Source organism: Crotalus tigris, unplaced genomic scaffold, assembly GCF_016545835.1.
Source record: "Crotalus tigris isolate CLP2741 ecotype Arizona unplaced genomic scaffold, ASM1654583v1 scf7180000024291.2576520, whole genome shotgun sequence".
In the NCBI taxonomy this organism is placed as follows: domain Eukaryota; kingdom Metazoa; phylum Chordata; class Lepidosauria; order Squamata; family Viperidae; genus Crotalus; species Crotalus tigris.
The window spans coordinates 686246-702284 of NW_024100464.1; the positions used below are offsets into that span (position 1 = coordinate 686246).

The 16039-nt window shown below is 38.6% G+C and overlaps 1 protein-coding gene across 4 annotated transcripts in view; it reads left to right on the forward strand.

Annotated features, from left to right (window-relative positions):
• The window catches only part of ACTN1 (actinin alpha 1), a 116806-nt gene that overhangs the window by 85863 nt on the left and 14904 nt on the right, over positions 1 to 16039 (forward strand). For all 4 annotated transcript variants that reach the window (XM_039323983.1, XM_039323981.1, XM_039323982.1 and 1 more), the window contains exons 9-14: positions 3808 to 3900; positions 5764 to 5994; positions 7681 to 7828; positions 12888 to 13038; positions 13989 to 14097; positions 15536 to 15676. In XM_039323983.1, the coding sequence (XP_039179917.1) occupies positions 3808 to 3900; positions 5764 to 5994; positions 7681 to 7828; positions 12888 to 13038; positions 13989 to 14097; positions 15536 to 15676 (873 nt within the window). The remainder of the gene's footprint in view (positions 1 to 3807; positions 3901 to 5763; positions 5995 to 7680; positions 7829 to 12887; positions 13039 to 13988; positions 14098 to 15535; positions 15677 to 16039) is intronic.

Below are 16039 nucleotides of genomic sequence, written 5' to 3' on the forward strand. Positions count from 1 at the left end.
TTTCTTTAAGTGATAGGTGAACACAACTGTTAAAATAACATTTCCATCCACCAGTGATTAGATCCTACGTTTTGCTGCAATTAACATTGTTATCCATCTTGTTAGAAAGCTTTTCTCAGTTAAAAGGTATTTTTCATGGAACAAATAACTGGTGTAAAGTTTATTAAAAATAATTGATTGATATCTGCCTCCCCCAATCTGATAGCCATGAGAGGAATTGGACAAAACAATGCATTGGATGGAGACATGGGAGTTAAATGTTCATATAACATGATGAATCTGGCCCAAATCATAAGTAACTGTCTTACCTGGAATTGGTTATCAGTCAAGACAGAACTATTGGCTGACTTAGTTATATCAGAAACCAGTCACTTTGGGTAGAATTCCCTACACCTTTGTGTAGTTGATAAGACTTGTGTTCCCTGTTTCAACATTTCACAAAAATTGTGGTTACTGACAAACTCATGCTTCCTGTTTTGTTTCACAAAAAGCCCCAGAACAAGTAAATGATGTAAAAGTGGAAATGGGGGTGGAAAGCCTTAATTTTCACATTCCCATCTACCTGCAAGAAAGTGGTAAAATTAAGAAATACACAGTCACTCTAGCTTCTCCCTTTTGTGTCTTAGGACTGGAAGAAAGGATTCAAGTTTGCTTTCTTTCAGAATCTCAAATAATGCAAAGATCCTTGATTTAGTTGAAGTCTTAGCCCACTGGTTAACCCTAGGTACACAAGAGGCACAATCAGGATGAATCTGACTCAGAAATGGCCTGGCTATAGGGTGTGCATGACATCTTGGGTCTTTCATTGGCTTTGGAATGGGATAACTCGCTACGGTCGACTCGCCCCAGCTGACTTGCATGGCCCCCTCATCATGGGACAATTCAACACAGGATAATTCAAGAGGAGGATAAAAGGGACTCCACGCTCTGGCTCACCCCAGCCTCGAGGACTTCTGACTTGAGAAGGTTCAAACCTAAAGCAAGACAAGGCCCACTGCAATTCACTTGTCCCTCTTTTGAGTTATCTTTGGCGAGTTGACTGCGGCAAGACGGCTGGGGTGAGTTGGCCAGGGCAAGCTGTCCTAGACCGCATTGGCTTGGTTAAGGGTCTCAAACTATGACCATTTTAGAAGGGAATGGGGTGGGGAGGCTGGCCTCAAGGATTTGGTTCCTCTGAAGCTTTTTTTTGGCCCATTTCTGTTAGCCAGCGGGGCTAATTCACAGTGAGTGTGTAGCGTTTTGGTGCAGGCTTAGGAGCACATGGCTATCTTTTCAGGTTCCACCTTCATTCTTGACTAGGTGATTTACTGTGATGTCACTCCATTTCTCATTCAGATTTCTCATTACTGCTACCAGCTCTGAAGGGGAGGTCACATGATCAACTTTCTGCTTCTTTCATTCTGTTATACTGAGTCACAGGTACAGGGCCCCTGCCTGTCATGATATGTGTGTGTATGTAGGATTGCTTTTCTTTCATTTGATTTGTATGTGTGTATGGGGATGGGGGTGTTATCTGAGTGTTTCTCTAAATATACACCTGCTATGGTCAGTTTGCTTCCTTTCCTCCCCAACTGCTTCTAACTTTCATAACTCTAAAGTGCATGAGCATTTTTAATTGCTAAGTTGGTACTTATACCATGTTTTTAATACTTTACTTTGTGGATTTCTGGAAATAAAGCCTTTTAATTCAGCTTTAGTATTTTTTACGTTTCCTGAACAGATGGATATAATAACATTGACTTTCACTTATGGATTAACTTAGGAGCAAAGTGCATTCTGCAGTAACCATGTTTATTCTGTATTTTCTTAATGTGATAATGAAGCAAAGAGGTGAGCAAAACTTGTAAAATCTGCAGCTCTCAGAGGCACTGCAATCTGGCATCTTTCAGAGAAATTCTGGATGAGTTTTTGTCCAAGCAATTCCCATGCTTAGCTCATTAATTAAAATACCCTTTTTAAAAAACTGGACAGTGACCCAGAAAAATGGTGCATTCTATAAGTGAAATTTTAGGACAAACATAGCTTGGAAGAAAACTTTTTACCACCAAAATACAGTAAAAAAATACAGTTGAAAAAAACCCCTTCAAAATAATTGGATCCTTAATAGAGAAAACAATCAGTTCACATAAAGTCCATAGATCAATATTTTTCACTCTGTATTATACATATACAGCACAATATATTTTATGAGCAGTTAATGTGAAGAAGTGAATTTTGTAACACAGAAAGCTAATTTCTATCTTCCTGAGCCAGTGCCTCAAGAATATAAGCTACTTACAGCTGGAATTTTAACCACCTGCTTAATTAAAATGGTTAAAAGTATTTGCATGAGCCAAAGCACAGTGTTCTGTAAACAGCTGAGAATTTAATTATTGTATATTATGTGACATAACTAAAACTTATTATTTAATAATAATAATATCAACAACAACAATAATCTGTTCACAACAATGTGAAGTCACAGCTGCCAATTCTTTAGCTGGTCTTTGCCTTCATAGGCATCAAGTTCTTCCCAAGAACCTAGAATGTCACAATGCATCAGTGTTGTATATATGAAGACCAAAGTAGTGTGGCCTTTTACAATTGACAATTATTATTATTATTGACTGACTTAAAAGCTTAAAATCATTAAAGTTTCAGTGTTCAGAGAACAGTACTGTACTGCACTCTAATTAGAAGATGCAGATCACATATGCAAAATAATAAAGCATTTAATCTAATGAATAAAGACTGCAAGGTAACATTTTTATTATGTCTCTTTTAAACTCAGGGCACACCCACTTCCTAGAGAAAAAGCAAGACAATTTTGTTGTTTTGTTGATCTTTTCTGATATCAAATACTTTGCACCAACCTGGTTGTCAGGATCAGAGGAGATTTAAAATAACTGACTATACTTTCTACAGAGTATGGTATGGATGCTACCTCTTTAATTTGAGGTGATATACAGTAGCTATTTATTTTAAAATAGATATTTGTTCATTTTGAGTACTATTATTTATTATTTTTTTCTTTGCCTCTTCACTAAAAAATTTTTAAAGCAAAAACTTAGTTCTCTGCCATTGGTGGCCCAGTATAATAATCTAAAGAAGTTTTGGAACACTTTGGAACAAAACTTGGACTTTGTCATTTATTTTGGCCATTGTGATAGGATACAGAAGTTGAAACATGGTTAGCAACCAGTAAAACCCACAAGAATGACAAGACAGAAAGTTACAAAACAGTTGCTCTTGTTTTTAAAATAAAATTATTGTCAAGTGAAATTTTGGAAATAATTGAGTTGAAATAATATTGCAGCATAGATAGCTCCTGACATCGGCATTTTGCTGGATGTACAAAAGGACAAGTGATGTCACGTTATGAGAGCATCATTTGCATAATTTGCCTGATGACCTTATGACTCACGTGGCATCATTATATGGTTTGTGCCAAATGCTTATCCTCATAACAATTGTTTTTAACTGGGGTCTGAATTCAGGGCTTATTGCTTTTCTTCCTCTTGCTTCCATTGGTTACTTCAGGCCCTTTTACCTTTGATTATTTGGTTTTAAAGGATGAAAAAAAAACACACTATTTCAGGTTGGACAAGTTCACATTCAAATTGAAATTCCCAAAATGTGCCTCTTGTCCTAATCTCCCAGATGCAGTGGTACTAATGAGTTTTTGAAATATTAAAAAAAAATGGGACAAGTAACATTCTCTTAGAAATGGGTTGGACTTTCTCTTATACTGTAATAGGAAGAAACATGGAACATCTTTGCTAATGATAGCGTTTTTTTTCTCTTGTTCTCTTTCTCTCTTGTTAACAGGCTGAAACAGCAGCCAATCGTATCTGCAAAGTGCTGGCTGTGAATCAAGAGAATGAACAGCTAATGGAAGACTATGAGAAGTTGGCCAGTGATGTAGGTAGCCTTGCTTTCAATTTCTTTGGTATAGCCAGGAGAGTTCTCTAGAACAGTTTAATTTACTGGAGTGGAGCAGCAAATATGCGAGGAAGGAAGAAACAGAACAGCATTGTTATTTACAGCATGCTATTTTTATTATTTAGTAGATTTATATGGCCTCCTATTTCAACTCTGGGCAGCGAACAATATTTTAAAAAGCTAAACACATATAGAGTAAACATAAAACATTCAACAACCAGGAAAAAATCATAAAAACACTAGGCCAACATTCAACATAATCAGAAAATGGACTCTTCTCCTCCAGGGTCCCAGGCTTCAGAACAGAGCCAAGTCTTCAAGGTCTTTGAGCAGGGCAACAGCAGCAGGACCAAACTAGTCTCCAAAGGGATAATATTCTAGAGTGCAGACCCTCTGAAAGAAAAAGCTCTCCTCTGAGCCCTATCAGCCAACACATAGTTGGGATCTGAAGCATGCTTCTCTTTACGGTCCAGATGGGACAGGTAGAGACAGCTGGAGAGCCCCTGTCCCAGGGAAGTCAGTATAGAACAGTGATGGTGAACCTTTTAGAGACCCAGTGCCCACACTGCAACCCAAAACCCACTTATTTATCACCGGTGCCAGGTGGGCGTGGCCACAGTGGTCATGGCAGACTGGGTGGGCGGGGCCAGGGCAGTGGGGAGCCAGTCCCTCGCCATCTCTGGGACACGGTATGCGTGCCCACAGAGAGGGCTCTGAATGCCGCCTCTGGCACACGTGCCATAGGTTCGCCACCACTGGTATAGAATATAACAATCAAAATCTTTGTGAACAATTGCAGTGGGGGTATGCTACTGCCATGGCTCTTGAGATGGTTCCTGGAACTGTGGCTTCATAGAAAATTTCTCAGTATTTTATCCAAGTGGATTTTAAATCTATAGTGAGTACTGATATCAGCAGTTCATACTACTAAAATATCTGAGTTCTCTAGTATAGTAATCTAAAAATGGTATGCATAGAAGCAAGGTTAAGTAGCCAGCTATTAATTGATAAATATAATAATAGCTCGTTCAGATTTGATCTGTAAGATAAAGAGATGCACATTATGACCCAGCTTTGTGAGGTAAAGTAGACAGAAAAAAAATGGGCAGATGAGCTATTTCTACTTTATTGTAGGATTACATTAACAGAATTCCCACCCTCTTCATAGCTCGAGAAACTAGCAAGGGTCTCTTCTGAACCTCTTGCCTCGCTCACATTGCTTCAGGCTGTCTTTGACCATTCCCTTAGCTGCATTTCTTTGCCTTGTCTGCCAAGGTCCTTCTCACATACCATTACACTCAGAGAATCTTTGGTCTTCTAAATGTTTCAGCAGTTATCTTTAATCAAGACAGTTCCACACGACCTGAAGAACTGCTGCCTCTCCCCTCATGCTATAAATATACCAGTCTTCTCTTCAGATAGGTCCCTACCTAATACTAAGCCTGCCTCCCAAAACCAGTCTCAGGGATGAATGAACACATATGTCATGCGGCTGTAAAGACAAAAGGGAAAAACGCTCCCTCGGGCTGAATTTAATGTCTCTCCGTGTGATTTGCCTGGCAGTGATAAAGAAGAGGTTTGTTGTGGCCTTCTTCCAGAATATTTTTAAGACTTCCCAATCTAGCCAGAGTCTTGACATTTTCAAATAACCTTCCATCCAAATAACTAGTCAGGTTCACTCAACTTAATTGGGGGAACCAGCCAAGCTTGGCCGGGTGCTGCTACCTGCTATGGAAGAAAATGCAAAATTTCCCAACAGTAATCAAAGTCTCAGCCAAGTTTAGTACTAACTATGATTTTAGTTTCCAGCAATTCTGACTTTTCCTTTGTCGGCATTTTCAGCTTTTGGAGTGGATCCGACGCACCATACCATGGTTGGAGAATCGAACGCCTGAGAACACCATGCAAGCCATGCAGCAGAAACTGGAAGATTTCCGAGATTACCGCCGCCTTCACAAGCCTCCCAAAGTCCAAGAGAAGTGCCAGCTGGAAATCAACTTCAACACATTGCAAACCAAGCTGAGGCTTAGCAACAGGCCAGCCTTCATGCCTTCGGAAGGGAAAATGGTTTCAGTGAGTGTGATAGATTAATGAGTTCGTAATACAATAACTTGGCAAAGTGGGTTTCCTACTGTTACTGCTGCTTTCATGGGCCAGTGGAACTCAGTTTCCTAGAACTCAATGTATATTGGTTGCTATGGGCCTTATTACAACTTATAGTAGCCACAGATTATAAATTGCCAAGTGGCACTATTCTAACAGATTTCCCTTTCTAGCTATTTAGAAAATACACACACCCCCAGCTTCCCATGAATTAGCTCGAGCAATAGAATGATCTTCCATGGTCAATAGGGGACTTGAATCTGAATCTCTTAGTCCAATACCATGTTATACCATGGTGGCTGTTTTAGAACAGAAATCTCATAGCACCGAAGAGCTATATATTAGAGAAGGCAGACAGCATCTTCCTAGATCTGGAGCGTCCAACCTTGGAAACTTTAAGACCTATGGATTTCAAATCCCAGAATTCCCCAGCCAGCATCCACAAGTCTTAAAGTCTCCTCTAGAATCAGTGGTTCTTAACCTTTTTGAACGAATCGCCCCCTTGAGCCAATGAGGAAGTTGTCATCGCCTCCCTCTCAATCACAACATAAGAAATAATTCTTCAATTTATGCAGACACTTTTTTTGTTTTCTTTAAAATTATCATCTGGACATATCGGTGCAAATAATTTATTTCCAGTCTTTTTCCCATATCTCAACTGTGTGAAAAATGTTGGTGCTACCTGTCACTTTATTCCCAAACATGTATTTCATTATTATCTTATTTATTCAAGACACTTAAATGTAATGACCACTGAAAAAAAATTCAATTGCAAGAAAGTGAAATGCCCGAAAAGAAAAACAGTAACATTTAATGATTGAATTACAAGTGAAATTTAAGACGCAAAAAGAAATATAAAAAGGGCATAAGAACAAACCGCAATGAGCATGAAGATAAGCGATGCGTATTCACATATGTACGGCATTCTGTACTGAAGCTAGCTAGAAGAACATTTGAAACACAATTCAATCCACTAATAGTGAGCAATCTGATGTTTTTGTACGACAGATATACAGCGATTCACTATACAAAGAAGTCTCAAATTGTCCCCAAAATGTCTCACTCCATTGCCCCCATATCACCCCCTTTTTGTTCCTTCGCCCCCGTGTTGCCCCTTTTCATTCCATCGCCCCCCTGAAAAATGAAATCGCCCCCTGGGGGGCAATATCGCCCAGGTTAAGAACCACTGCTCTAGATGATGACAGGAAGTGACCTCTTTTTAGACAAACTTAGATAAAGAGGAAACTCTAAGAATCACTGGAGGGGATTATATTATCAAAATCTCTGAGCAAATTCCTCACCATCATATCCGTCTCAGGAGAGAAACGAAAATACATCCCTCTGCAGGAGAATTTCAGGCCTTAGCAACTTAAAACATTAGCTAGGGAATCTCTTCAAATAATCTGTTATCTGGCCCAGTCCTTTCTGATTACAGTAGTTAACTGCCTTTAGCCCCGACCTTGTATTGTCTCAGATCTCCTTCCCAGAGTTTCATTATTTGCTTGCCGATCTATCTGCCAGTTGTTGCCACCCATTCATAGTGGGATTGTAGAGGCGCACCGAACTTAATTCTCACGGTGTTGAGAAATGTTTCAATTATTCTGAATCCATCTGCCTTTTTTTGATAGTGTTATACTTCTGCTCTGGTTACTACAGGATATAAATAATGCCTGGGGTGGCCTGGAGCAGGCTGAGAAAGGCTATGAAGAGTGGATGTTGAATGACATTCGACGATTAGAACGACTGGAACATCTGGCACAGAAGTTCCGACAAAAAGCTTCCATTCATGAATCCTGGACAGACGGTAACACAACATATAAAAGTGTCTTATTATTATTAGAGATTTGTGTAGTCTAGACAAGATGGAAATGGGGAATGATAAAAATCATCAAGTTAGTAGGAACAAAACTTTGAGACTGCTTTAACTTGCAGGACTGATGTATATGCATATACATGAATACAATTATTTATCTACATAAATGACAGTATATTAATATATTATATATACTTCAATAGAAGAACAGGGAAAAGCTTTCTACTAATAGAACTTTTAGGGTGTCTCCAGATCCCAGTTCTTAAACAACCTCCCCACTCCAGCCAAAAAAAGCCCATTATTTGAGTTCTGTACATCTGCTTTTCAGGACCTATGTCAGTTCATTATCCTATAATTTCATTTGTTCATTTAATCAAAGCATTTTTGAGAAGAAAACATTCTCTGTGCTTAATATACATTCAACAGTGAAAATGTTGTCCAATTTTTATCTTCCCAGATCAAGTCAGGACATCCTGTAGTGGGTATCCTCTTCCTACTGGCTCCCAGAGGCGGGGCTAAAATGTTTTAATCTTGCTTGGTGTGGGAAGGGGGAGGTGACCAGGACCCCCTTAATTGTGTCACCATCCTTGAGCCAAATGTTATTTTCAGCCTTCACTGGCTTATCATTGCTCCAGAGAGCCTGCAAAACACACATTCAATTCACCACTAAGGGCAGGGAAGCGCCTCATTTGATCAGATGGCTCCATCAAGAAATTTGCCTCCTGGAGATGCTACAATTTTTAAACATCAGATATTCCCCATAGGGCAAGCCATGTAATCATTAATTGGGCCATGCCACAACGAATTTAGGCTACCCTAGTCATCACCCATCCCATGGGGGGGGGGAGGGTGTGGAACAATTAAGAAGGTACAACTTGTGACTTTCTAGCCAGTTGTCAAGAGCAGGCCTCTCACCAGTCTGCAGCAACAGATGGTAGCTCCATAGATTCATTCCCATGGACAACCCCCAATGGATTCCCCTCCTCTTCCAGAACTTAAGGATGTAATAACCCCAGAATCAGCCTTTGACCCCAGAATCAGCCTTTTGGGGCAGGCTAAGCTAAGAAACAGGAATTCCAGAAATGCTACTTTATTGTTACAGGATTTATTAACAGAGTCTTGAAACCTTGTCCAAGATTCTTTCCATCTAGTCTTATACCAAACAAAATCAAGGCTGGAGTTCTTTTGAATTTCTTTCTTATGCTTTCCTGTGTCTCTGGACAAGGTAATATTTTTTCTAAGTCCTTCTTCAACAGTTCACTTCTTCTTTCTCCCCTTAATACACTCTTATACATTCCCCAACCTGAAATTCCTTTACACTCAGTGAAGTTGAAGAGCTCCCTCAAGTGGTGGCTCCCATCTGACTGAAAGACAAAAAGGACAACTACAAAAAATGGAAAGAGGGACACATAACTAAGGCTGATTATCAGCAGACAGCCAGAACATGCAAAGACGAAGTCAGGCAAGCAAAGGCTCAGAATGAACAAAGACTTACAACAGAAATCAAGGATAATAAAAGTTTCTTTCAACATATTAACAACAAGAAAAAAATCAAGGAAACTATAGGTCCAGTAAAGAGAGAAGATGGCAAGGATGTAACAGGCAATAAGGAGAAAGCAGAGCTGCTTAACTCATTCTTTGCATCAGTCTTCACATAAAAAGAAATTATAACTCAAAATGCCAAAAAAAACACCACCCTACTGCAAAAGACAAACTAGAAACAAAAATTAAAATAAGCAAGAAAATAATAAGAGAACACCTATCCAACCTTGACGAATATAAATCACCGGGACCCGACAGATTACATCCTAGAGTTCTGAAGGAGCTGTCAGGTGTTATCTCAGAACCGTTGCACCACATCTTTCATAAATCCTGGAACACCAGGGAAGTACCCAAAGATTGGAAAAGGGCTAATATGGTTGCCATCTTCAAGAAAGGGAAAAAAACACACCCAGGAAACTACAGACCAATCAGTCTAAGATCAATACCTGGGAAGATCCTAGAAAAGATAATCAAGAAACAGATCTGCGAACAACTAGAAGCAAACAAAGTTATAACTGGTAGCCAGCACGCGTTTGTTAAAAACATGCCAAACCAATCTTATTTCATTCTTTGATAAAGTGACTAAATTAGTAGACCAGCAAAATGCTGTGGACATAATATACTTAGATTTCAGTAAGGCATTTGACAAAATAGATCACAATCTACTGCTTGGTAAGTTAGAAAAAGGTGGAATAATTTATATCACCACCAGATGGATTTGTAGCTAACTGACAAGCCGTACTCAACGAGTAGTCCTCAATGGTACTACATCCACATGGAGAGAAGTAAGCAGTGGGGTACCACAGTTAGGCTCAATACTCTTCAGTATCTTCATCAATGACTTAGATGAGGGAATTGAAGGGGAACTAATCAAATTTGCAGATGACACTAAACTGGCAGGAATAGCCAACACCCCAGAAAAAAGCTCAAGATCCAAAAAGATCTTGACAAATTTGAACAATGCGCTCTATCCAACAAAATAAATTTAATGTGGAGAAAAGCAAAGTTTTACATTTAGGCAGGAAAAATCAAAGGTATAAGTACAGATTAGGTGAGACCTGGTTTAAAAACAGAAACTGTGAGGGGGACCTTGGAGCCCTAGTGGACGATCACTTGACTATGAGCCAGCAGTGTGCAGCAGCAGCCAAAAAAGCTAATACAATCCTGGGTTGTATAAACAAAGGCATAGAATCAAGATCACGCGAAGTATTAGTACTGCTTTATAAAACACTAGTAAGACCACACCTGGAATACTGCAGCCAATTTTGGTCACCATACAACGAAAAAGATGTTGAGACTTTGGAAAAAGTTCAGAGAAGAGCAGCTAAGATGATCAAAGGCCTGGAGAGTAAAACATATGAAGAACGGCTGCAGGACTTGGGTTTCCCTAGTCTAAAGAAAAGAAGAAATGGGGTGTCATAATAACAGTATTCCAGTATTTGAGGGGCTGTCACAAAGAAGAGGGGGTCAAATTATTCTCCAAAGTACCAGATGGCAGGATGAGAAACAATGGTTGGAAACTGATCAAAGAGAGAAGCAACCTGGAATTAAGGAGAAACTTCCTAACAGTGAGAACAATCAACCGGTAGAACAGCTTGCCTTCAGAAATCGTGGGCACTCCATACTAGAGGTTTTTAAGAAGAGACCAGACAGTCACTTGTCTGAGATGATATATGCTGGACTAGATGATAGGGCTGGACTAGAAGACCTCCAAAGTCCCTTCCAGCTCTATTCTATTCTATCTTACAGGAGGATCTTTACAACCTTCTCACCAGGTCCAACTCTTACAGATGTCAGGCTGATGACCATGCTTAGTAGCCTGGGAAATCTAGCAAAAGCAACAGCAAAGACCAAAATAAGCTTTCTGGAGCTTCATACAATATCTTCAACAAATTCCATATCAGGCAATGGGGAATCAGCAGTTTAATTTAGCTAATGAAGGAAGCAATTGAGCTCTATCCTGACTGAAGAAAATATACCATGGCTTATGGCAGAGTATGAATAAGGAATCCATGACATATCTGCATACCGGCTCAGTTGCAAAGAACCTGGGGAATGAAGTCTTGATCTCAGAGTGTTCAAGCAATTTGTTGGGTTTTTTTTATGTTTGGTGGACCACCAGCACATCTTTGGTCAACTTCAACCAATGACAGGCTGGAAAGCTTCATTTCATGTTTTCCAGCAGAGGAAAAAGACCACAAATGTTTTTAATTGGCACTAAAGATCTACCACAGACTTTCTGCAATTCCTACTAATTTCTAATGCTCTCATTATTGCAATTATATGTGAGGAGAATGAGAGGATCAGCTTCTGTTTCAAATAGCAAAGAGTTAGAGCTTGAGCTTGGGAGAAAGCTAAGCCTCCCCCCTAAAAAAGGTCAAGTAGCAAGATTAGCACAAATGCTCAGGAAGGCATTAATTCTCCTGGCCCCATGCCCCACAAATGGAACTTTGTCTTATTACTCCTGGAATGGATACTGTGGATATCTTCCACTCTAGATTATCAGAGTACAGTAGATCTCCCCTTGTCTGTATTTAAAACCTAGCTGCAAGTAACAGGGAGGAAACTCTCCATGGATTGTTCTTTGCCTAATTTATAGCTCAGTCGGTTTTAGTGATACATGCTAATTGGTTTGCAACCAAGCACATTGGAAATGTGCTAATTGCCTTTGTTTTTTTGCTGCTGTAGGACACTTGGTCTGCAAAGCTTTATTGACCCTGGTCTCCAGGTGGTTCAAAACTTGCATCAGATTAACACTTACCTTGGTGATCTTTGAAACTCTTACTGGATTACACCTATAAGACTTCCACATGATCTTCCTCTTACTTCTTTAAGTCAGTTCTTACATTTCAGTCAAAGTTTCCTTTGGTGGAAGTTGTGGCTGTAAATGACAGCTCGCAAAGACTTGGGGTGCTTTGGATATAATACCCTGCCTCCAGATATGTCCCATTATAAGACATCTTGACTTTGCTACATGAAAATAGTACATTAAATCATACCATGAAGGTCAATTTTCTTTCGCAGGGATAGGGCATCTACCTTATCAGGCATGGCAAAGTAGAGGGCAGATGTGCAGGGACCGTCAGTTATACAAGTGTCATAAGGACTTTATGCTTACCTTTCTCAAGTTTATTTCGTTTTATATCTCTTTTTTGGGCTGTCATAGTGAAACTGGCAAATTGGCTATCCTCTCCCACACTCAGCAACATTGAAAGATTTTTAGCATTCCAGTCCCACCCTTGGAATAAATGGAAGGAAGATAACCTCCAATAGGATAGCTTATGTCAGTTCCAGAAAATGGGAGGGCTGAAAAATGATTGAACTTAAAGGGGATCAGACATAACAAAATAAATATGGTGGCTTTGAGTCAGTATTTCACAGAACAAACCTTATTTCTTACTAATATGATTAGCTGCTAAAAGGAACTTCTATTAGAAGATACGTCTTATATAAAATGATCACTTTTATGCCCTTTATTCATTCATCTTTGTTGTCCACCTCTTGATAGGCAAAGAAGCCATGTTGCAACAGAAGGATTATGAAACTGCTACCCTCTCGGAGATCAAGGCTCTGCTAAAGAAACACGAGGCATTTGAAAGTGATCTTGCTGCTCACCAGGATCGTGTAGAACAGATTGCTGCTATTGCACAAGAACTTAAGTATGACTTCCATACATGCTGTTTACTTTTTCCTGGTTGATGCTCTTCTTCTCAAATTCAATTCTGCTCCTTTTTAAATCAGAAGTTTAGAGAAGCACACACTTGAGCACCCAAAAAAGAACTGTTGGGATGAGAGAGGGAACTATGCACTAACAAACCATGGGAGATACATGGCTGGTGTGCGTAAATTACATATTTCATCATTCATTTGTGAGACTTAATTTTGTCTGCAAGCTGAAATAAGGATACCCAGGCCCATAAATCAGCCTTCCTCAATCTAGTACTGTCATTCCCAGCATTCCCAACCAGTGTGGAAATAATAGTAATTATCTCTTGGGCATGAGGTTAACAAAGACAACTATCAAGAGGAGGTTAATAATTTGCTTTGACCTGAACTCCATTTTTTTTATGATTTTGCAAACATTTATGTTGTTTCCAGTCTACCTTACATCCTAAGGATATATTAAGCAGGTATGGCTCATCTTAGCTTTTTGAGCTCAGCTAAGGCAGTAGAGGTATCCTCTTAGTGACCAAGAGATAATTTAAATTCAGGTACAATAGAATTAAAACTTAATTGGGTGTAGACAAGGCTGATGACTACATAGCTCTCACTAGTACCGGATTTTCATACAACTGATGACTAAGAAATTCAAGGCACATAGAAAAAAATAATGTGATTTGCTGCTACAAAATTATGGGAGATAAAAACTATGAAAATATATCAGAAGAAATCTTTATGTGTAAAAGTATTCTGGACAAAGCTGGTCAGAATGGATAGCAGGATCTTGGGTTAGATGGACTTTGTTTTCTCCAGCATAACTATTTTTTGACCTTTGTGTGTCATCAATTATTTACATTGTTTCATAAAATATTTTGCATTAATCTTCTACCAATGGGTTGGATAAAAGGTTTTTCTTTTTTCTCTTATTTTAAATTCTTATTTTTGTTAGTGAGCTGGATTATTATGATTCACCAAATGTCAATGCCAGATGCCAGAAAATATGTGACCAGTGGGATAATCTTGGAGCTCTAACCCAAAAACGAAGAGAAGCATTGGAGGTAAAAGATGTTTACACATTCTAGGCCTGCAATGTATTTTTCCTAGTTTTTCTGAGTGGTCCTCTCTTAAACTTTGGGAGCATGCAAGTAAAAATTGACTTAATAATAATTGACTTAATAATCAATTATCTGTTGCTAGGGGAAACTATCCAAGGTTTGGTACTTGGGCTCCCCTGATATTGCTAAGCTGTGAATATCATTTTCAACAGCCCTAACGAACCTAACCAATGGTGAAGATAGAGAAAATGGTATTGCAGTAACTCCGGAGAATCTCAAGCCATGATTCCCCAAATGTGGAAGGTAGTTTAAAAGTGGTTCTTTTAAAAGACATTTCAGAAATCAAAGTTCTACATGTTAAGATTGGAAGATGTTTAATTGGATTCATAATATATATGAATCATAATATATATAATATATATATATAAATCATATATATAATATTTAGGACACTGTAAGGTTCCCTGCTAGACTTAATTTTGTCTGCAAGCTGAAATAAGTATATCCAAGCCCATAAATCAGCCCTACTCAACTTAGTACTTTTACTCCCAACATTCCCAACCAGCATGGAAATAATAATAATTATCTGAAGGGTATCAGGTTAACAAAGACAGCTGCTAAGAGGAGATTAAAAGTTTGCTTTAACCTGAGCTCAAATTAGATGGGGATATCTAATTCTAATTTATTTGATTTCATTTTCTCATATTTATATTTATATTATATTTATAATCTCAAGTCAGGAGATTCCCTGTTATTTAAGTGTCAAGCAAATACAGTTTCTATTTTCCATGATCTTTATTTGGCACTTAGCTATTTCATTGTTTATTGATTATGTTTATTTCATGGAGACTTTTATAATTATTTTGTGTGTCCTCTTTTTGTTCAGGTTGTGATAATTTCTGTTAAATGATGATAGAGAAATTTAGAAGGAAGAAATGAAGAATGTGTACATTGCTGAGATCAGATTTTAAAAGCTATCAGACATTTGACACTATTTGCAGAACTAATTTATTATGCACACACAAACACGCATACACACACACACACACAACTTAAGAATCTATGAAGTAGTTTGCTATGTATAACCCCATTTTTATCCTTCTTTACATAAATTCAAATTTAATGTATCTCGTCTAGCTGGTTTGTGGACTGAGTAAGAGAGGAACATAATTTTGAAAATATCCTTCTTTAGAACAAAGGAAAAAAAATAAGCAAGAAAAATACCCCAATGATATAGTTATTAGGGGTGTGTGGTAAAATGTTCCATCCTTATCAGGATTGTTCAAAATTGGAACAATTCTGAGATGGATAGAGCAGGGTTGAACCACTTCTGGTAAGGTCAGAACATTTTTCACCTCACTATATAGGTCGTTCATGGTTCAAAATAATATAATACTTACATTTTTATCTTATGCATTATTTTTCTGTGGACTCATTACAGAGAACAGAAAAACTGCTGGAGACGATTGATCAGCTGTATCTAGAGTATGCCAAACGAGCTGCACCTTTCAATAATTGGATGGAGGGGGCTATGGAGGACCTTCAGGACACCTTTATTGTCCATGCAATTGAGGAGATTCAGGTATGTATGTTTGAAATACCACCTTTTCAGTCTCTAATTACGGTAGGTTCATTACATTAGCTGATTCTAACACTGTCTGCCAACAAGAAATAGCTTCTCTTCTCCCACAGACACAGGCAAGTGACAGCAGCTATCCCTAAATGAGTAAGTATTGGTGTCCATACCAATCTGTACCAGTCCATACCAAATATACAACTGGGAGCAAATGCAGAATATGAAGGAAAAAGAGAGTTTCCCAGTCCCTTGCCATAACCCAGATCTATTTTCTGATATTTGTAGGGGTGGACAATCAGTCTAAATCTAGTTTTTCTGATGATACCCCATCTGCCACTAAAGTAAGATGTCATGATTCAGTAAAACTAG